The sequence below is a fragment of the Chondrus crispus genome, genomic scaffold (assembly GCF_000350225.1).
Source record: "Chondrus crispus Stackhouse genomic scaffold, scaffold_88, whole genome shotgun sequence".
Taxonomy (NCBI): domain Eukaryota; phylum Rhodophyta; class Florideophyceae; order Gigartinales; family Gigartinaceae; genus Chondrus; species Chondrus crispus.
The window spans coordinates 238,984-262,712 of NW_005178780.1; the positions used below are offsets into that span (position 1 = coordinate 238,984).

General features: G+C 50.3%; 6 protein-coding genes; 4 read left to right on the top strand and 2 right to left on the bottom strand.

Annotated features, from left to right (window-relative positions):
* Nucleotides 1-1,598: 1,598 nt before the first annotated feature.
* CHC_T00007860001 (hypothetical protein) lies at nt 1,599-3,287 on the bottom strand. XM_005711582.1 is given in 2 exon segments: nt 1,599-1,673; nt 1,674-3,287. 1 exon segment carries the CDS (start codon nt 3,285-3,287, stop codon nt 1,674-1,676), a length of 1,614 nt encoding a protein of 537 aa, XP_005711639.1. The 3' UTR covers nt 1,599-1,673.
* Nucleotides 3,288-5,038: 1,751 nt separating this feature from the next.
* Nucleotides 5,039-7,912, top strand: CHC_T00007861001 (hypothetical protein). Its single transcript, XM_005711583.1, has one exon. It carries the CDS (start codon nt 5,039-5,041, stop codon nt 7,910-7,912), a length of 2,874 nt encoding a protein of 957 aa, XP_005711640.1.
* Nucleotides 7,913-8,121: 209 nt separating this feature from the next.
* On the bottom strand, nt 8,122-9,228 carry CHC_T00007862001 (hypothetical protein). The gene has a single exon (XM_005711584.1). The coding sequence runs from the start codon at nt 9,226-9,228 to the stop codon at nt 8,122-8,124; it is 1,107 nt and encodes a 368-aa protein (XP_005711641.1).
* Nucleotides 9,229-12,564: 3,336 nt separating this feature from the next.
* On the top strand, nt 12,565-13,452 carry CHC_T00007863001 (hypothetical protein). XM_005711585.1 is given in 5 exon segments: nt 12,565-12,675; nt 12,676-12,866; nt 12,984-13,050; nt 13,165-13,176; nt 13,177-13,452. 3 exon segments carry the CDS (start codon nt 12,676-12,678, stop codon nt 13,174-13,176), a joined length of 270 nt encoding a protein of 89 aa, XP_005711642.1. The 5' UTR covers nt 12,565-12,675; the 3' UTR covers nt 13,177-13,452.
* A 6,179-nt stretch (nt 13,453-19,631) lies between these two features.
* On the top strand, nt 19,632-19,880 carry CHC_T00007864001 (hypothetical protein). Its single transcript, XM_005711586.1, has one exon. The coding sequence runs from the start codon at nt 19,632-19,634 to the stop codon at nt 19,878-19,880; it is 249 nt and encodes an 82-aa protein (XP_005711643.1).
* A 144-nt stretch (nt 19,881-20,024) lies between these two features.
* On the top strand, nt 20,025-21,317 carry CHC_T00008944001 (Serine/threonine protein kinase). The gene has a single exon (XM_005711587.1). It carries the CDS (start codon nt 20,025-20,027, stop codon nt 21,315-21,317), a length of 1,293 nt encoding a protein of 430 aa, XP_005711644.1.
* The last annotated feature ends 2,412 nt before the right edge of the window (nt 21,318-23,729 follow it).

Below are 23,729 nucleotides of genomic sequence, written 5' to 3' on the forward strand. Positions count from 1 at the left end.
CCAGTCTCATCGAGGTTGCATATATGGTAGCAGTCTATTCTATTGTCTGCAATTATTTTGTGAATGGCTGCAAAGTGCGTCGTCAGTACTTCTGCATTGCACGACTTCCACCTTATTTCCTCTTCTTTACAGTATCGTTTGAACTGTATGGTGTCATTGTGACGCTTGCGAAAGTTATACAAAAACTTTTTCCCGGGCCTGTTGTTGACAAAAGGCAGTTTTTGTTGTCGACTTTGCGGGAGCAATGAAACTAAAATTTCCACAGCATCGGCTATATCCTCGTTACTGAGAGGGAAACCTTTCGCTGAGTATCGATTGATAAGTGTCACGATGGTGTCTTCTTCGCCAGAGGTCAGTGCAGTTCGTGGTGAGCGAATGTCATCCTTGTGCATAAGTCTGTACTGGAATGTGGAGAGGGGCATACGAGCAATGAAGGATGCTCGACGGCGATCCATGCCCCTGTCAACCGCAAGTAGTGCTCTTTCAAAGCATTTCTCTTTCTTTGACAAGCGCTTTGCTCTCGTCACTTTCGTGACCGTTACAGAGGGAGTGGCGACCTTGAGACCGGAGTTGGCCTGACGATTTTTTTGGCATCGGATAGGAGGCCAGACCAAAGTTTCAAGGGTTATTGGCATCGCTCAATTCGAAAATGGGCGCCATTTTTGTCTGTTTGCATTTGCCGCCAAGTTACCGGTTCATTTGAGATGGCTTTGATCACTCAATGAGGCTTAACAGCAATGAAATGTTATATTTATTGTTAAAATTTGGAATTATCGCTTTGTTCAATTTTGAGGAGGTCTGTTCAAAAACGGGGGGTACCCCCTTGTATGCTATTTTATTTGATGGGGTTTTTGATCTTTGGTGCTTTTGAAACACAATTTACATGCGTGCAGAGCGACGTCACGGCAACTGGTGTAATCTGGCACTACTGTACGGTTCTATCTGGGGAAACCGTCGCGTTCTTATTCATTCGTCTGGGTCCCCACTGCTTTGGTTTGTGTTCCCGCTAGCCTTCGTTTGTTTCAGGACGCCGACTGCTTCTGCTAAGGACAACAGCAGGGCCCCCGGGTTCCACGATACAAATTTTCTACCAATGAGTTTGGCCGGGCTTGCTGACCAGTACGATTCTTCCGATTCATCAGAAGAAAGCGATGGCTCAGAAAGTGTGGACCACGTACAGAATGCTGAAACACCAAGACAGGCGAAAATGAACGAATACTGTCCAAAGAAAAGGCCTCGCACATCGTCGCCTAACCAAAACCATGCCTCTTCGAAGTTACAGCTACCAGAGCGAGACTCCGTTTTGAAGGGTGCAATTATCTCATCAACGCAGTTACTAATCGCCTCAGCAGGTCTCCCGCCATCGTCAAAGAGAACGCGAGAAGAAATAAGCTCGAGTCCGCATCCGCCACCACCTGCTTTTGCTCAAGCTGCAGGGGAAGCCTTCGTGGAAGCTCGACATGCAAGATCTACATCAAAACCGAGGCCATCTAGTTCAGTTCATTTCCTTCCTCCACAAGTGAGAATGAAGCGACCCAACTTGTCGACCGAGGACTTGATGTTATACGGCTGTAAACAGGGGCCGCGATAAGCTTGGATTACGGAATCAGGGCCACGGAGTTTAAGTTCAGCGGTAATGTTTTAAAACTTCACAGACGCGCCCAGAATTTAGTTTATTCATATTCAGCAGGCGCAATGGTATCATCTATCTTTAGTATCATCTTAACCATTTGTGTCGCGTGTTGGAATTGCTGAATCTTCGAAGCGAGAGCCTCGTACACATTCTGTTCACGCATGTCATTCGTGCCTGTCTCCATGCAGTCAATGCCAAGATACTGGTTATTTTCCTTGATCTGTCTTGACTTCACGTTAGCAAGTGTTTCAATAGGGGACAGGCCCGAGTTTTCCGCAAGAGCCATGACGACGTTGTCAAGCGCAGCCGAAAAACTTCGGACTGCGTACTGCTCTACACCAGGAATTTGGTCGGCAGTCTCTGAGGCCAAGTTGGAGCACGCAATTTCAATAGAGCCTCCACCATAAACAATCCGATTATCGCGGATGAGGTTCCGCACGACGCACAACGCATCGTGGATACTTCTCTTCGCTTCTTCAATAATCATCTTGTTCCCGCCACGCACAAAAATAGTTACCGACTTGGAAAATGCACAATCTTCCAAGACAATGACGTGATCTCTTGTAGTACCGAAGGACAACTCCCGCACGGATTTCGCCGAGCCAAGCTTATCTTTGCTAATCTCTTCAAAGCGTGGCACAATACGCGCTCCCGTGGCCATGGCGATGAGCTCAATTTCAGAACCGCCGACCCACCGGATCGACGGTAGTTCATGCTTGTAGAGCAGATGGTTCGCTTCATCGTCAAAACCCCATTGACAGACGACGAGGTTGGCGCCAGAGTCCTTCACTGCTTTGACCATATCAGTGAAATATTTTCGCTCCAATTCTTGCATTTCCTTATACTGATCGACTGTGTTTATGTCAAGCTTGTGCTTCGTTTTCGGTTTCGGCGGCTCAAAGGGACATGTGAGAACACAAACTTTGGCATCTTCGACAACACGAGGCATTTGCGGATGGCTAAAGTCTTTGTCAATCACTATTCCATTAACCAGGGCGGTTTCTTCCATTTTCCCTCCCACCTTGCCATCCAGTTTGATATGGTCCAGGTTCACATCTTTTCGGTCAAGGTCTGCAACGGAAAGAACAGCTTTGACGCATATCTCAGCGAGGGGTCTCTTCATCCGATTCACAATTTTCGAATTGAGCGAGGTCATGGCCGTCTTGACTAATTCCTCGTACCCATTCGCGCTGCTGTAGTCAAGCGGTGTAGAGAGCTTTCGCAGAAGGGGAACAACAAGATCTGCAGCGCGTTCAAATCCCTCTGCAATTCGAGTCGGATGGATTCCCTTGTCGAGCAACTTCTCCGCTTGCTCGAGGAGTGCACCCGCGAGAACGACAACGCCAGTGGTTCCATCACCGATTTCGTCATCTTGAGATTTGGAGAGTTCGACCATGAGTTTCGCGATTTGGTTCTCGACATCCATCTCTTGCAAAATCGTTGCACCATCATTGGTCACAGTGATGTCGCCATCTGGAGACTGCAGCATCTTATCCATTCCTTTTGGGCCCAGTGATGTCCGCAAGGTTCTGGCGATGGATCTCGCCGCCGCAATATTAGCTTTTAAAGCATCGATCCCTTTCAACCGATGTTTCTTCTCCTGTTCTTGGATGATGATGAAGGGCCTGCCATACTCGTCAAATGCCAGCGACATGATAGCGATTCAGCCTCTTGCAATGAATTTGAATCGCGGCGGAACCAAGAGCGCTTCGGAAACGCAATGACGTTTGGTAGTGTTAGTGGGCTTGATACGTCAAACGGAACTGGATTTTACCCCGGCGGCGTATGTGAGCAGGCTCTACGGCAGGCAGTTCCCGCGCTCGCCCGTTGATCCGCAGTTGTTTTTAGCGCGAGTTGATCGATGATCAAGTAGAAACGTGTCCACCTGTAAAGAGTCTGTGTATCAAACATAGCTGAGATTGTATTTACATCAGATCACAGTACAGTAATTCACATGTCACGGGGCTTGCATTGCATGAACATGCAGATCATATTTTGAAATTCGCGCGCAAATCGAAATACAGGACATCCTAAAAACCCGAATAACCAACAATCCGGACAGAACCACCAAGCATGCCGTGCCTCTCACAGTTTCGCTTCAAATTGAGGTCAGCGATGTATTTCTCCCCGCGACAATTCTTGCCATAAGGTGGTGGCGAAAGACATTCAAAGTGCAAAGTGAAAACTTGCCCACATCCTCAGCTCCAGACCAGACTTCAGCATTCACTTTGTCCGTTTGTTGCCGATGTGACGCCCATCTCTGGTTGTTCCTAACATCACTGTCCAGTCGGCTAATACATGCCCGGCCATGCCAGGGCTCAGAATGCCCAAAGAGTCAGGACATCCCTGCACTTGGTGCGGCAGTTCTTTGATCAGCCAAATTCCGGCACCTTGGCAATGCCATCGCCGCCAATGCTCAGCCGAGGTACGTCCAAGCTCCCTCCCGGAATCGCTCCGAGGAGATTTTCAGTTCCCCCATGCCCTCAGACGTTAACGAGGGCGCGCCCAGTCCATGGTAGCCCTCTGCCTCAGTTGCCAAGAAACCCAAATGGAAGAGGTGCCACGCGTGCCATTCACAACGCAGTACAGGGATCAAATGGAGTCCTACAACAGGGCTCTGTGCCTTCTCTGCGGGTTACAAATTGGCAGACCCCAGTAGCAAGCCCTATGCCGCCAAATCCAATGAGGCCGACTGCTGAATCTATTGACTTTGCTCCAAAGAGACGAGAAATAAGGCCAGCTGTACCGCGCCCTGAAACACCAAGAAGGCAGCTCTTTCATGCAGAAGTACATCCCCGCGAAACAAAGGTGCCTGGACAGTTGCAGGGCGCACCTCATCATTCACACTCTCCGAGATCAACATCAATTGCACCTCGCGTTCCTCCCAGAGATTGCGAGCTCGAACTAATCGACTTGGCATCTTCCCAGCCTGGTCCAGACGTTGACGACATTGAAGAATTTACCCGACTACATACTCAATCACACAAGATTCATGACGAGAGCCCTTCCATCGAAATCGCGCGCGAGCCTCAATACCCTGCTACGCCTACGTCTCTTCCATTTGCGACCTCTTTCGTTTCAAACGCAGCGCCTCGAGCGGGTCAAACCACACTCCCAAGCACTCGGCCACCTGAGCGAAGTGTTAACACGGATAGCGATGATCAACTCTTTGCTGCACTAGACGTTGACTCTATAATAAGTAGCCGCGGGAAACCTCCCCGGCGACCTGGACCTCAACAAGTGCTGTCTTCAGCTACCAGCACTGTGCCCAGGACTCTACTTTCGACGGTCACGGCGCAGACTATGTCAAGTAACATCAAGGCATTCGAGAATGAGAAAGCAAAACTCACCCGCCGCATAATTGCCGTGAACGACAGTTTATATGACATCTCCAACGTTCTTGCAATGGATATCGATGCCAACACCATTGCTATATATACAAGAAGACGCCAGAATCAGCGGGCGCTCCTCACTGAGTTAGAATCAAAGCTAAAGTCACTGGAGAGCGGAGGCCAGTGTAGCACACCGCCGTCGAAAGCTTCATGTGTTTCGACACCAAAGTATCCTTCCCCAGTAACACCAGGGGTATCAGGCCTGCCCGGGCAACCGGTTCCTGGGCTGCAGTATGAGGACACTGATGCTAGGGGCACTTTCCCGGTCGAAACCCATCTGTTTCCTCCAGTCTCTCCTTCAGCACAACCTTTCGTGCAACCCCCGAACGGCAGCAATATTAATATTACGAACAATTATTACTCACCGCAACCAAGACTGAATTCTGGAAACCTGCTGGCGCAAGGCGGTGCAGCACCAATTCCGCTTGACTTGCCATGTAGTGGTCTGCCTTCAGCCTTAGGTCAGACACGAGCTCCCGGTGCAGCTCAAAGCAATGGACGTCAAGATAACGTGCCTGTATCCATTGAAGCCCTCGTTCCTGTTTACGCACGTGGAAGTGTGGAGCCTGAGGAAGCAGCCAACTTGAATGCAGCTAACTTGAATCCCACCACGGATGATCTCGAGGAGCATCCTATGGTTTTTACTCCCACAAAAGCGCCAGAAAGGGGCACACTTCACCAACTACGAGGATCGCAAAGCGGGGCTGACGGCGAAAATGAAGGCACGGCGGAGCGATGGCAGGACAATTCTTGTAGAACTTTCCCATGGTCGTTGCAGCTAGCTATGGAGAATCGAAATATATTTGGAAATGCAGGTTTTCGTCAGAATCAGCGGGAAGCCATGAATGCGGCTTTATCTGGGAAGAATGTCTTTATTCTCATGCCGACAGGGGGCGGTAAGTCGTTGTGCTATCAGCTCCCATCTTTGCTCCAGGAAGGGGTGACAGTTGTCATTTCTCCACTAGTGTCCTTGATTCAGGACCAAGTAGATCACTTATGGTCAAAGCAGATTCCTTGTGGGGCCTTGACTTCTGGAACACCCCAAAGAACGAAGAACGAACTCATGAAAGACCTCTACAATTCAAAACCAATGAGCAAGCTTATATACGTAACACCGGAAAAAATCACTCGAAGCCCGGCATTTTTTGACCTTTTGGCTTCCCTCTCAAAGAGAAAGATGCTTCAGCGCTTCGTCATTGATGAGGCACACTGTGTATCGCAATGGGGTCACGATTTTCGGCCCGACTACAAAGAACTAGCAATTTTTAAGGAGAGGTTCCCAGACGTTCCTATCATGGCATTAACGGCTACTGCAACTCCAGAAGTACGCGAGGATATCAAGGTCCAACTTCGCATAAGTCGTGATTGTGTAATGTTCAAGCAAAGTTTTAATAGAACGAATTTGGCTTATGAAGTTCGGAGAAAGAAAAAGAATGTGGTTGACGAAATAGCGATGGAGATCAAGACCATTCATCAAGGGGAGGCTGGAATTATTTACTGTTTCAGCCAAAGAGATTGTGTCACTGTTGCTGAGAATTTGGCCAGGAAGCATCATTTGCGAGCATTACCGTACCATGCTGGCCTGAGTGATGAGCTTAGGAGAGCCAATCAGATGGAATGGTCGAACGGTAGCGTCCACATCATTTGTAGTACTCTTGCTTTTGGTATGGGAATTGACAAAGCAAACGTCAGGTTTGTGTACCATCATACTATCCCAAAGAATATCGAAGGATACTACCAAGAAAGTGGTCGAGCGGGAAGGGATGGCTTGTTGAGCCGGTGCGTTTTATACTTCTCCATAGGTGACCGAATGAAAGTACTTAACATGATTCTTCAGGACGCTCCAGGCGGGAATCCCTACAGTCGTGGACGCGGTCGGGGCGGCAGAGGGCGACGGGGCGGATCCTTCAGGAATCGAAACGGCCCATCTGGAAACCCCACGAACGAGGGCCAGGTACTAAGGAACACACAGGGACTCGCAAAGATAACCGCTTATTGCTTGGACGACATCACGTGTCGGAGGACTCTCCTGTTGTCTCATTTCGATGAAAAGTTCAGTTCATCGAATTGCGACCCGAAATGCGATAACTGCAAGAATACCGGGGGGGTTTTCAGCAATGTCGACATGACTGACCATGGACTAGCTATTGCAAACGTCGTTGGCGTATGTCAGAGCACCGGCAGAAGAAGTTCTGGGCAGTCCGCAGCATACATTGTAGAGTTTTACATGGGCCGAAAGTCAAGAATGAAGAGCAGTGACCACCTTTCACATCCGTCCTTTGGTGCCGGAAAGGGGCTCCTCAAAGATAACGACGTGTATCGAGTAATTGAAGAGTTGTGCTCCCTCCAAGTCTTACAGGTGGCCTGCGACATCAATGCCTATGGTGGCGTGCAATCGCAACTGTTGCGAAATTGGGACCCCAGTCCCTTACAAAAGTTGCGATCACGGCAAACAAGGATCGTCTTGCAGTCTCGGGCAAGTGGCCAAAATTCGGCCAATCCCAAGCGTTCCAGGACAGCCACTGCGGCAAAGTCTGTGGCTTCGACCAAGAGACCACGCCTCCATGTCGGCGATCATGATGAAAACGTACCTTCGGAGACCCCTACTGCTGCTACCTCGGGTGTGACTTACACGTCGCCATACTTTCGCGGAGGATCCAGTGGTGGCCCTTTTCCTCCCACGTCCGGCAGATTAGCTAGTAACAGTGCTCCCGCTCTGTCCGATAGAAATGTAACCCCAAGCGCATGTCAGGCGCCTTCCGGAGCAGTTGTCATTGATGACGACGATGATTTGATTGAAATTCCAAGGCATGCTCAAAAAGCAGCTCCGAGACCCAGGCCATCTGTCCGGCCACCTCCGAAACGACGAACGAGAAAGACCAAGTGACACCCGAGAAGCTTTATTTATCATGCAACTAATTGCGTACGCCTGACATCGGCAAACAAGTAAGAACAAGCGTGGATCTTCTCTATTTGGAGGGGTTTGGAATTGATTAAAAAACTGTTCGATGACACCTCAGATCGTCTGACATCGGTTTTTATCCCTCGTTGACGAGTTGTAGTCATGTAAAGAGTGGTTGCTGTATCCCCTTTGATTCACTGTCGTGCAGCTGTAGATGCTGCCTTGGATTCAGCGTCAGCTCGCCTGGCAAACCTGCCGTTGACTCGGGGTCTTGTTGTAGCAATTCTCTTCCTAATCTGGTAGCGCACACGCCTTCCATAACACCTCACAGCCTTCTTGCGTCGGAAACGTTCCATAGCTTCAGCCCTGCGCTTGCGGGATAGGATGGCGCTTGGCGAAGAATCGACGTTACCGGAAGAGCATGCCTTCATTTCTTGCACATCAGGAACTCTTGGTGAGGAGCCGCCACGACGTACAGGAGCCCGCGAGCTGTTTCTCTGAAACGTTCCAGTTAAGGACATCCTTCCAGTGGTAGGGCGGGAAGTCTGTTGATTGTATCTCCCATTCCTTGCAAGGGGTGATGGTACCTCGTGTGGCGTCTTTCTCGTGGGTAAGACACTTCGTGGACTGCCCCCTACGACACTTGAATCGGCGGACACGTGAAATGTAGTCTCTGAATTGTCTGAGCTAGATTCTGTAATGATGTCGTATGTCTCCTCCATGTTGTTTTCGTCTGTGTCATTGTCACCGAGGTAGTCTTCATCAGCCGTCTCCGGGGACATGGACCTTGGACGCTTACCAGAAGCATCAGTGCGTTCCATTATCATAGCGGCAGTCATAGCAGCAGCGAAAACGGCAGCATTGGCGGGAGCGTCCTGAGGGCAAGGGATTGGAGAAGAGGCATACATGCCAATGGAACCAGATAGGTCGGAGAGCAAGGACATTGGAAGGATGGCGGTCGCCGTGGCATCTTCGCCGACTTTTGTTCCATTTCGGTCCACTTGAAGACGTTCATCGTAGGAGGCAGCACATAGCGGGTCGAATGTGAGCGAAGTGTCAGGCGTATCTTGGAAATCAAGAGCCATTCCAGTGATGTCGGAATTGTCGTCCTTGCTGATTGGAGACACGAAACCGGAGTCTGAGAGAAAAAACTCTTCGGAATAAAGTGCTGAGTTATCAAGCATGTGGTGAGGGAAGGCTTTAGAGCCTCCGTGCTCGTCGCTCTCCTCAGAGATGCGGCGCAAGGCCTCGAAGAGTCTCTGTTGATTCTCAGTATGGGCGTGAGCGAAAATAGTATTCATGTTGAGAGAGGTTTGTTGAAGATTGATGAGTTGTACGACAAAATGACAATTACTGCAGACCCAACGAGTTGAGATGGATGAAAGAGAGTGGGAGCGGAAAGACTCATGAACTCGGAGACGGGGCGATGAATAAATGAAGTTGAGAACGAGGAGTCCGTCATGAAAAGAGGGCGAGGGTGGGCTATAAGACTACACGCGGGTGCGATGAATGCGGTAGCGGGAAGTAGATGTCGGGAGATTTGAATACAAGAATAAGGCTTTTTTTGGAGCGCATCCTCTACCGCAACCACAACCGCCTGCCCGACCACTCTTGTGGAGCAGGCCCTCACGGCGCTGAAGAAGGGCGCGATCCGCAATATGAGAGTCAATAGGAATTAATTTCGACAATAAAAATGACCTGAGACATGTTCCTAGCAATGTGTGGAGTGAAGAGCTAGACGGAAATGTGCATCGCGTTCGAGCATTGGTTCAGGGGGAGTGGCGAGGTCAGACTTGGCGAGATGTGACCAATGAGCACACACCGCGGTAGCCGCATACCGCGCGGAAGAGCCGCCAACACGCGACAGGGGACGTATATGAAAGGTTTTGCCCTCTGATGCGCTACACCAGTGCGCCGCCCTACCGAACCGCCATCGGCAATTTGGCCCACTAAAATGCAAGCATGCTTATTCCGAGCTCTCGCAAGTGTCGTTTCGCCGTGGAACGACATCTAGTGAACTCCCCGACTTTAAACCCCGAAGAGCCCTCTTCGCCAAACATTTCCATCCGGAGCTCTAGAATCACAGCCTCATGACGCTTCGCCTCTGAAAAGGACATTTTGCATACATCCGCATCTCGATACTGATTGGCCATCTGATATGTCGGACACCTTTCCGAGGAGGCGCTTTGCATGGCGAATGCAGAGAACACCATCGTTATTGAAAGGTGCCGTTTCCCATTCTCAGGTCCCCGTCGATCGTTGCAAATCCTCTCACTAATTTCACACCTGAAGTTTGTCCTTGTCGTCTTCATTTGCAAACAAATAACCCAGCAATGATCCAACAAATTTTTGCATTGCTCCAAAAGTGAGCTTACTGAATCTCCCCTACCACACGTATCATACTATGTAGATATACAGTAGAATTACCTTGAGCGTCAACCTCGGAGATGCGGCCTTTCATCAATCCTAATTTAATTCAGTCATACACACTGTGGCTGAACGCTACGGCTTGAAAGTGCGGAACGATCTTTCTCTTCTCGCCTCACAAGACCGAAAACATAGAGCCTTAGTCCTCAACCTATCTTCAGCTCAACTCTGAGAGTCCAACAATTCTAAATTGAGCCCAAACACTGTTTCCACAAGCTGTCCCCCAATTCGCAGTAGATCAATTATGCACTTGGAGATTGTTCGGAAATGGGCCTACTGTCTGACTCCTAAATGAGTGATCGGGACCTCCTGCTCGACTGCGGGACAAGCTTACAGTCTGGTCATAATTGTTCCCTTGTGCTCACTATTGACGGGACAGGTGCGCCATACGCTTGTATATACGACACAGCTACAGTAGGTGAATTATGATGTGAGGTGCCAACTTCTCGAGTAGATGACCTCTTGTGGATAGAACACAATTAATTGAACCCAAAAATAAATTGTATTTTCAGGGTTCAGTAAATTGTGGACCAAAATAGTCCATTCCAAAAGGTTCGATAAAGACGCAACTATCGAACGGTTCTAGTCTTGATGGACAGCCCAAAGGTCAACGACTCCAAAGCATAGTACACGGCTCTCAACGGCAGGACCCGCACCGCTTTCTTTGCCATTCGAACCGGTTACACAAAAATCGTTCAATCACGCCCCTTCAGGTCGAACTGCACTCGCCCAGCCCATCTTAAACCTCCTCTTTACTCTGTGGAGATCAGCAGTGGAAATCGTCAACTTCAAAAACGTTTTGCTTTGTTAAATCTGTATATCCGGGATGTTACACGTTGTGCATGGTAAAGAAAGATTTGTATTCAGGTTGGCATATAGGTGGCGGTTTTCTTTCACTCTGCATGACACTTTACAACTGCATGTGCCTGTAACGGATTTGTAAGTAGAAGCACATCTCATGCCGCTTCAAGCAATATCTCACAACCGCCACCTCGAAAAGGCAAGTCACCTAGAAAATAGAGTCACCTATCGTTCGAGAAGGAAATTCCATCACTAAAGTGAAGTCCTGTCCTCATCTTGTGAGAGAGCCACCGGAGAGAAGAGAAAACTCTTTCAACTCTACCTAGGTTTATTTTCGAAGTCTGCAGACTTGTAGGTAGTATGAGCTTTTGAGAGCAACCGGCGCAGAAGACGCGACTAGTCGTATCACTCAACTGATCAAAAAGTAAGAGGTCGCCTGCTGAGAACCCGACATGTCTGGTCCATACTGGACGAAGTAATAGTCCGGCATGGCAGTGGAAAGAAATGGATAGGGGTGGGGATTGTTTCGTGGTTGGGCTAAGCCTTGTGGTTAAAGCATAAGGAAAGCATATATAAAGCTGGAGGGGGTACTTGCTGCCGCAAACTTCATAAGCATGCGCCGTGGAGGTGAGGATAAACGATTGAAGCACACGAGGTAATATTCTGCATGGCCTACCACAGCTTTCCCCTTCGAGTCTATGATTAAGAGAAAGAGAGGTGTTGAAGGAGTGAAGTTGAAAGAGTGAAGTTGAAGGAGTGAAGTTGAAGGAGTGAAGCAAATGCACTTGTGGCTAGAGAATGGATAAATGCTGGAACGAATCAAAAGGGGAAAAAGACATAATAGGTTTTTCCTTCAGATGTATTATGGTGCTGCGAAGTGGAAGGAGGAGAACAATCTGTTAAGCACGCACGGCGTCGGTTTAAAGAGGTGCGAAGTGGACGATAATCTGGAATGGCACGTGAGAATGCTTTTTCTGGATAAACCAGTCCCATGACACTGCGCCAGAGTTGGTGGGGTTTGCCTTTGCCTGTCTTGACACATGTTGCGCTGGGTTGTTTCGCTCGTGAGGTGTAGGGTCGGTCACGTGCGAAGTATTGTACCAAACACGTGGAACAGTGTACAGTATTTTGCCTACCACGTATGATATTGACGCTGTGATTTTGCTGTTTTTTGCTGTGATTTTGAGGACGAGCTGCTCGTCCATAGCTCCTTAACATGTGGCTCTTGTTCATTGGCGTGCCACCCCTTCTGTAAGTTATGATTACAGTGAGAGACTTTGCCCCTGCACTGCCTTGTCGGCAGCAACAGCATAACACTTTGGAACAGCAACCTCTGGTCCATCACCAGTCTTCCCCACCGTTTGCATTCCCATATCACTTTTGCCCCACTGCCCCTCTGCGTGTGGCCCATCCGCCGCCCCGAACGCCTGCGGCTCGCATCTGTCGCGGAAAATCATAGCGACACCCGAGATATCACGCCCAATCGCCTCCGCTCCGCCGTTGTCGCGCACGCCCACCGTATGCTGAGTATCATGGGTAACTTATGCTGCGGCGGAGATGACCTCGAAGTCAACAACAGGAAGACGGTCGCGGGCGGCCCCCCCGTACCACAGGTTATGACGCCCACAGAGGACGAGCGCCGTCGACAAGCCCTTGTTGCGGCCGAGGAACGCGCGAGACTGGGCGCGGTTAGGGGCACTCAACGGACACAGTGCGTTGTGTTATACTTCACTTTTTATGATTTTGACGTTTACAACTTCATTTTAGATCTGTGAAACGTAGCTAACTATTTTCTTCCATGCTGTTGCGTGTGGTGTCCGGCGTGCAGGCCGAAGCCCAAACCAAAAGTCTATGAGAATAATGCACCGCTCGGGAAGAGCGGACCAGACATTTCGGTATGTTGGCGACCAAAAGAAAGCATGCAAACCATGGTGTCGTTTGTGTAGCAAGAATCATCCTAACCGCAGCTTTCATGTCTTTTTTTTTCTCCCTCGCAACTACGTCCCCAGGACTGGAACTAGAGAACGGGGTATCTCATTCTCGAGTTTGACTGCGCATCGACAGTCGTAGCTCTTATTGACTCTCCATTGCATATTATGTTGAGCGCATGTCGTGCCGACATAGAAGGACTCGCTGCTGTTCACGGCAAGCTCGCTCCCTAGCCGGACACAGATATTGCGCAGTACTCTTCTCTAGACAGCGAGTTGCCGCAGTCATTCCACGATGCCGCGGTGATGTTCTCATTTAAAAGTAAATATGTTTGTTAGGTACTCCTATATCAGCTGCACGGAGTTCATACCATCTGTCCGCAGTTCAGCGACCTTTACCTATGTTCCGTTTACAAAGTGCCCTTGAACGGCTGCTAGCAATAGTGATACGCGCAAAGCGGAGAGCCGCAAACGCAGAATAACCCTATTTCCCCGGTCAGGGAATGAGTATACCTTCACTACCTTGCCTTGTCGAAGACATGTCTTGCGAGAGCCAGAATGTAGTTGTCGTTCATCTACGCATTCCGCTCTACGCATTCCGCTCTATTCCATGCTTCTCCTTAGATGACACATCTCGCGCTTCTGCACTTTTGTGACGAAAAAGAGTACACTCTCTTATCAGTACGCTTTATCCTACGTCATACCCATATCCACAGAGAGGTAGTACCACCTTCTAGCCAGGCAGTTCGAAGCAAGTGATGTTCCACTCTTCTTAGGGCTTTTTCCATCTCACTTCGAATGTGGTCATCCTTGAACTCGCTCTCTGTGCCTACGCAAGAGCGGTGGGGTAAATATCTGTTTGATAAAAGTCCGCACCAGTTCAATCCAGCTCCAGCTCACATGGCCAGAGTTGCATGCACTTGTCACTCATCTAGGTGGACATTGCGAATATTCCTATTTAGTTTTGGGGACATAGTTTTGGGGACATCGTGAAGGTTCTGTGGAGCTTGACTGCGAACCGAGTGTAGCACTGCTACCATGGTTTCGACGCGTACTTTTGCAGATAAAGGTACTAATGCCCTGTCCACGGGTACACATAAAGTCTGACAGTGAAGTTCCACAAACTCTATCTCTTGAAGCAGTTGCGAAGCCATGCGTGGGGTCCACCAACCCCTTCACACGTAATTATCAGCTTGCGGAGAAGCTTGGTGATTTCCGTTGCCGACTGTAGCAGCTCTTGAGGTTCTTGTCCTTGTTTTGCTGTCAACCCTTCAATGTGCCGATGACATATGACGAAAAGATGTACACTGACGTCTGAAATAAGTGCTTGTTGGTCTTTGCAGAAGCAGCAAAACCCACCCAAATACGAATTTCATCCTAGTCTGCCGCAGTAGGTCTTTGTCGTTAGCTAGTCTTGAAAACGCGACGCCTCGACCCACATACCTGCTTCTTTGCTTGAGCCCAGGTTCTTATCCGGCAGTTGTAGCAAGAAATGTCATGAGCTTGTTGTGAAATGCGTGGTACTGGTTCGAGCGAAAGTTGAGATTCAGGTTTGTTGAGAAATAGTGCATACCTGTTCTTGGAGGCTGTTTTGGCATTAACCAGAGAGGTTACAATGCCGAAAACGTGAATTCTAGGCTTGACGCCCAGAAGACGAACTTTCTGTGGCGTGTGTAGACGTGTGCGTTTTTGTGCCAGAGAAAATTCGAAGCACTAATCAGAAAGTGGTCCTACCAGATTTGGCATTATTGGGACACGCTCATCAATATTCCACTCACAAGAACACGCTCTCGTTGTTGTTTGACGCGATGAGATCATTACTGTAGTTTACGTTGTCGGCACTCAAAGAACGTTTCTATTTTTACAATGAGATTCGTACGGAAATACTGTAGGTGCGATCAACCCCAAACAATTTTCTTAGCCAAGGCGGACATCCGCCTGGGATAGACCGCGTGAAGGTGTGAATCCTGTGCCTTCCCCAATCCCCAGCTGGCAGTGAGGGACCTCATATAAGACTACTTTTCAACTTATTTTTTCTCGACTTGTGCTTGCTCAACAAGAAGGAAAAAGATACTACTCTCGCCACTGCAATGACATCTGCGTTGCGGAAGGATGGCGTTTGGTGAGATCTGCAGGTCTTTTCCAGCCATTTTAGAATGCTTAAAAAAGAAGCCTTTTTGACCAACCTCAAACCGGTATGTGGGGATATCTTTGAAACCAAAACGCCTGTTTAAAATGTCAACTAGATATTGGAACTTCATTAGATTCTTAGTCTTCTTGGTATTGACAACTGCCATCTCAATGTTTAGCAAGATGTTATTGCCAAGGGCATGTACGTTAAAGAAATGGCGTCCAAACTGACTTTGTAAAGTTTCGATTTAAGGAATGTATTTTTGCAAAAGAAGCTGGCCGCGCCAGCTATGGCATGCCTGACCTCATACGAGGCAAATCGCTTTCCTGCGTGGGGAATTACCCGTCGAACGGCACCAACTACAGTAACATGGAGCTTGCCGTTGCAAAAATTAGTTGCAACTCTTTTAGAACGGAGAGTTTTGTACAGACACTATTTGCGCCTCTCCTTACCCGTTGAGCCACAAGGCACGACAGGAAAATGCGATTGTTCTTCAACCTCCGGCCGTAAATCTGTATTGTACTTCGCTATTTTTGCCTTCAGGTGGCCTGTGACTTCGACATCGACAAGAAATGAAGCAGTCGCTCGTCTACTGCTGCTCCGAGAAAAGCTGTAATTTTACTACTGCACGCAGCCGTCGGGCTGGCGTTCTACTTCCAGAGGTTTGGGAGTAGGTGCCTCACTCTGAGATAAAACCTTTGATCGAAGTGGGAACTCGTACACAACCTGATCGGAATCCCAAAAGCACTGCGTGACTGAAATTCATTCTTTTAAGAGTTTCTATGGTCCTCTGGCGGAGTGCGGGTCACGCCGCGGTACCAGAGCGCATATTTTGTAGGTTCTCTCACAGCTCCTCATTGACCGCCTGCCGTTTTAGGGTTACACGCGGGCGGAAGTGGACAATAGTATCTCTCGACCTGCTCCGAGGAAAGGAACGTTGGCCAGTGAGAACTTCGGAAAACGGGAAGGGATATACAATTGAGAAATAAACATGAAGGATCACTTGGGAATAGATATTACATAGCGCCTCCAGCAAGTAAAGGAGAGATTGCCTGACTAATCCACTTTTTAACCTTGGAGCAAACGAATATCGAGACAACTATTTGGAGTAGAATCGCCGTTAAGCTGCTGATGCCGAGTTGTAGCTTCGTGTGAATGTACATCCAGTGCTCGTCGTGTATTGGAATTATCGCGATAAACAAGCGCAATGGGGAAGCATGGTCCGCTTTGTTGCTCGTCCTCCACAAACGGCAGCTTTACAATGCGTGGAGGCTACTTTTTTTTTGTCTACTCTAGAGTGTCTATCCGACCAAGCGTTATCATTACATAAAAATCTGCAATTTCTTATTCAACTTTGATGTCCACGATTTCTATTCTTCTTTTGGTAAGCTGTAGGTTGACTCGTTTCACTTTTTTGAAGTTAAAACCGAATAGAAAACAGTTTACGGAATGTTGGAAGGTTTCTATGCCACTGGTATAAAATAAGCTTAAAGGAAAACGGATACGTTAAGCCAACTTTTTATTTTGAACACCATTATGTGGGTCAACGAGTTGGTTTTCACTAGAATCGACAATCAAGTGCTTTACCTGTAGTGATGGCCTTCTGGTTGCAAAAAAACAAAAGCGAAATCGCACGTTGCGTTGTCGAGAAAAAATAAAATAACTTTTGTCCCCATATGGGGACTAACGGTCTGATAGACACTTGCCCTAACAATGGTTCCTCAAAACAGTTCATAGTCAGACATGTGACCAGAAAACCAAACGCAAAAAGTATCATGCCTAGGGTATATATATCAAAAGAGAGACAATAAGCACTTGTCCAATGACGATATAGCCTGGAATCACCGTCGAGATCGGGCAGGTCTTGGAGGCTTTTCTTCAGGATCGCCTCCTATACTCTGATGTATACATAATTTTGCTTCTACGTGTACATAGATGTGCATCGGAAAACAGATTGCCAGTAGCTTTCAGCGGCGGCCACAAGCGCTTGCGGAGAAGCATGGCACTGTTGGGAGTTGTCGAGACCTACAGTATAGAGCCGATGAAAAAACAAGTGGCAGATGCTTGTTGCCTCGCAGGTGGCAGAAAAGTTGGGCTATGTTTTGTGGCAGTTCTCAGTGGGGAATGCCGATTTCGACGCATTTCATGTGTTAGGGTTATCAAAACAAACTTCATTACCGGCATTTTCCCCTAACGATTGGAGAGGATGCACAATTCTCTAGGATGTATTCGGCCTCAGGGTGGAATGCTGTGTTAGTGTTCAGGACACTTTTTCTTATATATCCAGAAAATGAAGTCGAAAAATGGACTCATAGGAGGTCAAGTGACCCCGAGAAACGAATAATTTGGCAAAAAGTGTGAAGATAAGGTTTTCATCGCTTGTCCATGACCAACAAGCATGAGCGAGTGGAAACGTTTCTCAAGAGTTGTAAAGTGTCGCCCATCCGTCCATATATTTGACACATGTCCCTGAAGTACATTGTACTTTACTGTCAGGCAAATTGCGAAAGGATTTAGTCAGATGTGGACGGTGCAGGTTTCCATGTCCACGTGAAAAAAGAGGTATTGAGCAATGAGATTGGATAGTAATCACTTGTTTGGGGGAGCAGCAACAAGACAGTGATGTTGGGAGGAAAGGACTCAGTGCGAAAACGATGGCATAGAGACGGGAACGATGAATCCAATATTGTACATGTGTTGATATACTGCGCACACATAGTGTACAGCCACTTTGGACTGGGCGAAGTATAAATATAGACAGTGTGCCTTTTGTGAGGGAAAGTCTTATTGAGGAATGTATGTCGAGTTGATGATTGTTTACACTGAATGAGCAGCCGTTGTGTTAGTAATTTCACAGGCTGGACGACAAGTGGGCTGGCTTGACAGTGATGGGCATGTGGCGGAACGGGGGTTGGCGATATGGTTGGAACTAGCTATAATACTAGAAAACGTTCAGTACTTGTGTACAGTGGTGAAGTTGAGTAGTTGCAAGAGGAGAATGGGGATATGAAGTCGGGGGTTTGAAGAAAGGTATCACGAGGTATGCGTGAAGAGAGCTCGAAGCTCACGCGGGAGGTACGTGAGGAACGCGAGCAGCAGAGAAACAACAGGCTCGAGGTGGATTTGATGTGGGGGGCGTGTGTCACGGAGAAGGCAAGTAGAATTGAAATTGAGTGGCTGTTGAGGATGCAAAAATATGCATAACGGAATGAATTGACCAATGAAGTCACGGAATACAACGGTGCAAGCCTTAAATGTTGAATGTTTCTCACCAAGGCGTATTGGAGAGGCCACGGCGAATGACACCAATGGCCCAGAGGAGAGGAGGCGGCGGCCGTGAAGCCCAATGGGAGGTACGTTTGGGTATGATCGACACGGCGCATTGTTCGTTGGCATGCGGTTAATCCAATAGCGAGGGAGATATCGCAGTGCGACGTGGAACGCATATCGCAGTGTGAGGATGGCGTGGTCCGTGAGGAGTGGGCCGCGTGACAGGGGCATGCGGGCGTAGCTGGCGGACCATGATGGATCTTTGGGCAAGTAGTTGTGGAAGAACCAGGCACTGCGGGAGGGCAGGCCTGCCGTGAATAGGGAACAGGCGAGGATTTCAGACGAGGTTGTAATAGTGCACTGTGGCGGAACGGGTCAAATCCAAGGGGCACAGAGCGTGATTGAAACCTGTTGTTGGGGACTCATTGATACATGACCAAGCATGACAACCCTACCACGCATTGGGCGCCGACCTTGTAGGCTTACGTTGTGCAAGGTCAGTCGCAGTGCAGTACAGCAGAGCGCGAAGGAACGCGTTCACGTCGTCAACGTGATTGGTTTTATAAGCATCTCCGAGTGCATCCCCTTCACCGCATATGCAATGCAATGCGAATGCACGGCCCTCCCCGAATTTCGCATCTAAAACCCTTGCACGTCGGTTGAAACAGAGGTTCGGAGCGTCGCTTCCACAATCACGTCATCATCTCCGGATGATGCTACATTCGCATCGCACTGGGACATGCCGGGCACTGTCGCGGATCACTCAGCCTCTAGCGCTGTCGTCGCCGCCTCCGCCAGTCTGGCGGGAGGCTGAGGAAGATGGGGGCGCTGGGCGCACTAAACCCCGTGTTCTTTTATTCTTTTTTCGCCATGTGGCTTCCCTGGGATTAATCAGCTGTGACGGGGGAACAGGCAGCGTAGAGGGCTCTGCTGGCCATGTGCGAAACCTCTGTCGCGGACCGCTCGCATTGGCCCGCGTGGCCAGCGTTGCCGAGTCAGGAGCGGTCGGCGGGGGCGACAGGAGAAAGCAAAAACAATTTCTCACAATTCTGCTGATTTGGGGCATCCCATGGTGGAAAGCGCCAGCTCCAACACACACAGTACCCTTGGTACAGCATGCGCAAATCGAAATGGTGCAAATCTACACATGGGGCCCAGAAGGGCGCCAAATTTCGGCGTTAGGCGGACCGTCCCGCCTTCGGGGCCTCGTAAACGAGACAGAATGCGGGGGCGTGACACAAGTCGCCTCATGGCGGAGAGCAATCGCCCGAGGTTTCTGATTATTTCCACATCTATCTTTTGCTTGCCCTGCCGTCATCCCATGCGTACATCCGCTCCTGCGCGCACCTCCCTGTTGTTCCCTTCCCGAAATGCCGCCCAGGCCGACATGGCATAACCCTATATCAACACCACTGCCCTTCCACCAGTCTCACATAAAACCCGTGCTCTCCACTTTCGCATGCTCCGCTACCTTCTCTTGTCCTTTCAAGACGGCATCGGTTTACATCTTCCTAAACTCCCTTCCCTCCAACAAACAACCATGGTAGCCCAAACGATTACTTCCACTGCCGACTACCAAGTCATAAAGACCTTGGGCGCAGGATCTACAGGCAAAGTCAAGCTGGCACGCCACCCGCGGACCAACCAACTCGTTGCCCTTAAAATTATCCGCAAGGACCTGCTCACCACCCGCCGCAACCTCTTCACCAAAGTCCGCCGTGAAATCGCTGTCATGAAGCTCATCACCGGCAGCTGTCGCGCCGTCGATCGCCAACAATCCGCCTTCCGCACCCGCAAAGAAATGGGAGTCTTGCAACTTGTCGATGTGTTTGACACGGATACCTCTTTTGTCTTGGTGCTCGAGTACTGCGATGGCGGCGAGCTATTTGATCTTCTCGCTGAAAACGGCTACCTCCCTCAACCACAGGTCTTGGATCTCTTCCAACAGCTCGTGTACGCGCTCGAGTTCTGCCACAACCGGGGTATCTGCCACCGTGACCTCAAGCCCGAAAACGTGCTACTGACTTCATCTGGGCATGTCAAGCTGGGCGATTTTGGGCTCGCCAGCCTGCTCAAGCCCGATTCGTTTCTGGAAACAGCATGCGGTTCACCGCAGTACTGCGCCCCCGAGGTGCTTCTTGGCGACTCCTACTCGGGTGTGAAAGCGGACATCTGGTCTCTGGGCGTGGTACTGTACGCAATGACGACGGGTGGGCTGCCGTTTGACGACGACAACCTGCAGAGACTAGCGACGAAGATCAGTTCAGGGGCCTTCTACATGCCTGCCGAAGTCCCTGCGGGGCTCGCACAGCTGTTGACGGCCATGCTTACGGTAGACCCCGCGCAAAGAGCGACGCTGGATGATGTGAAGGCGTCGAACTGGTTCAATTCGAGCGCGCCCAGGAAGAACATATACAAGGAGGAGGAGGGCGAGACGATGCCCTTGTCGCGGCATGACGACCCCGTGGACGAGCCGGACCGGGGCGTGATGGAGTATTTAAGAGACTTGGGGCTCGGGGACGACCCTACGATTCGGCGGCGGCTGCGGTGTAAGCCGCGGTGCCTGGAGCGAGACTTCTATTACGAGCTGCTGGACATGTGTTCCGACTCGCCGGCGTTGTGGCACGGCGAGCCAGTGGCGCCGCGGCTTAAGACACAGGCAGCCAAGAGCCCGAGGCAGATCATCTGCGTGGCCGATGTGGACGTTTACGTCGACGCGGTGAAGCGGCCGCTGCTGGCGCCGACACTGCCAACTGCATGGCTCTGGAGCTTAGTAGATGGCACGGAGGGGAAGGCCGGGAAGGGTGTTCGAAGGAGCGTCTCGACGGCCTAGGGTGGGGGGGTAGCATAGGTGGCTGGGGGTGGTTTGTCTACATTTAATTTATTTTTCCGAGCTGTCTTTTACTGTAATTTCAATAGATAAATTTATAACAGTTACATTAACGTTGTCCGTAAAATAACGCGTTGTTTTTTTCCATTTGCCCACAAACTCGCTGGACGTGAAGTAAACCCGAGCTTGAAAAATCCCACCACGAGTTTTGCGGACTGACCTCCAGCAAGGTATGGTACCTGCCCGCAACAAACGCAAGTCTGGTACATCGTTGTGCCGACGAATCACGTGCACCTGGGCGAATACTCGCTGAAGCGAATATTGCAGCTCGCCACAAGGATAGAATAGTTCTCAGTCGAAAGGGCGATGTGTTTCGTCTTCTTGACGGGCTGAGGGAGGCCGTTTAGAGAGGACCGCTTTTTAGAAGCTTCTACTTGTCTGTCTTCTGCGATTGCTTTAGCGGCATATGTGGCAGATCTTGTGGTGCTTCGATCCGTTGATGGACTCTGGGTAGATGAAGTGATAGGGGCGTCCATGACGCAAACCGGTACGAACCGTGCAGTATGAGACTCGTTTGTGCTGATGAGAGAGCGGAAACCCCGTTTCGTTTTCCTTCAAGACGGGTCGATCCGGCACTGCCGTACAGTAATCAGGCGGATATGAAAACTCGGGGAAAACTCACATGTCCCGAGTTTTCGGTATGCTGTGAGTTCTGCAAAACTCGTTGTCTGAAAATTTTGCAACCAGAAAATCCGAGCAAACTCACGGCCAAAACACGTGTTTTCGCTACTTTACGGACAACGTTATTGTACAATCAGTCTTGCAGCCCATCAGGACGTTGTCAAATCCTAACGGGTCGAGGCTATTTCTAGTTTTCGGTTGCACCAAGTTGCTCTACTGCGGTAGAGAAGATGAGGATCGAAGGGCGAGGGTACGGTTGAGGCGCGTGGGGTGGTAGCGATTGTGTGAATCAAAAGCTCGGATGCGATCTCTGTTTCCGATTCTCGATCATGCACGTGATGAGGCCACAACACGGCCAGGGAGTGGAGTTGAGACTCTGGTGCAAGCGTGGAGGCTAAAAGAAGGGAAGATATTTAAACGCAGACAAACGAGTATCTACAGTATAGCGCTTGCGAAAGCGTCGCAGCAAACATGTGGGGCGGAAGGGGTGAACATCCAGGCAACCGCGCTTCATCGGCTACGCGTGGACAGTACGACGCGTGTACAGCATGGATTGTAAGCGCAAGTTGTACTCATGTCCACGTGTTCACGGCGGGGAGGCGAGGGGAGGGTTCTTCGGCGCATGATCCGAGCGCGGGTTTCACAGATCAACGGTTAACCGCTGCGCGTTTCGTTTCTTTTGCACCGATCGGCACTGTATGCGGAGGGGGCGGGGGTCGTCGGCGGCGTAAAAATAAGTTGCCCGCTGGCATGACGCAGGGCTTGCTTTAAACGGAATGTGCCAGGAGGTCGGGGCAGGGGCGTAGAGGGAATGGATGCATGTCGCTGTTTCCGCCCGGAGACACCCTCTTGAACGGGCCTAGGAAATGTACAGTATCTTCCCGGCCGCCTCGCTGGGTGGCGATACGGGCTGAAGCGGCGCGCCTCGCGAGATGCCAAATTTTGTGAAGATCCGATTTCAGGAGCAATCGCACGCGGGGCGATGTGCGGCGAAAACCGAGGGAGTGGCGGGTGCACGCGCCGCGGCGGCGGTCTTCCGCAAGTTTACGGCGGGGACGCGCGGGCCTGCGCGGGAAATATCGGGCGATACGGTAAGCGCGGGGGTGATTGGCCGGCAGACAGGGGCCGGGCGGGGCGGCGGCAGCGCGCCCCACGTGTGGGTTGGGATTTTTGGGCGGGGGGGCGGAGCGGTGGGGCTTTGACAGGAAAATCTCGAGGGGGGGCGCCTTTCCACGAGGGAGGGACAGATGTCCAGGCGGGCCGCAGCGGGTGGCTGTGAGGGGGGTGCGAGGCGGGCAGGCGGCGGCGGCGGATTGGGGGAGATGCGCCCCGCTGATTCGAGGAAATCAAAAAAATTCTCCCGCGAGCTCCACCCCGAGGTCACGCCCCCGCCCAGGTCGCGCGCTGCATGCCACTAGTTTGCCGCACCGCGATCCCCGCACATCGGCCGAATGTCTCCCGGCCGAGTGGCATGCCGCTCGGCGCACATATCGTATCCCTTACCCACACCCCCTCCTCGCTAATAAGATACCACCACTGCGAGGGGAACCGCAGCGCACATATCTGTACAGCACTGTACTCGCAGCATCCCACAAATTTTGCAGATATACTTCGACCTCCCCTCCTTCGGACACCACTCATTAGCCTGCAACCTCCTGGTTTCGCATCACTGCCATCCAGCCCGCCCCCCCCCCCCCCGACCACCCCGGTCGAAGACGCAAGTGACGGGCTGGA

Excerpts from the sequence above, each read along its gene's own strand:
- CHC_T00007860001 (XM_005711582.1), bottom strand. The coding sequence starts at position 3,287 with ATGTCGCTGGCATTTGACGAGTATGGCAGGCCCTTCATCATCATCCAA.
- CHC_T00007861001 (XM_005711583.1), top strand. The coding sequence starts at position 5,039 with ATGGATATCGATGCCAACACCATTGCTATATATACAAGAAGACGCCAG.
- CHC_T00007862001 (XM_005711584.1), bottom strand. The coding sequence starts at position 9,228 with ATGAATACTATTTTCGCTCACGCCCATACTGAGAATCAACAGAGACTC.
- CHC_T00007863001 (XM_005711585.1), top strand. The coding sequence starts at position 12,676 with ATGCTGAGTATCATGGGTAACTTATGCTGCGGCGGAGATGACCTCGAA. Across the intron at positions 12,867-12,983 it reads AGGGGCACTCAACGGACACA|GCCGAAGCCCAAACCAAAAG; the intron begins GTGCGTTGTGTT and ends TCCGGCGTGCAG.
- CHC_T00007864001 (XM_005711586.1), top strand. The coding sequence starts at position 19,632 with ATGGGGCCCAGAAGGGCGCCAAATTTCGGCGTTAGGCGGACCGTCCCG.
- CHC_T00008944001 (XM_005711587.1), top strand. The coding sequence starts at position 20,025 with ATGGTAGCCCAAACGATTACTTCCACTGCCGACTACCAAGTCATAAAG.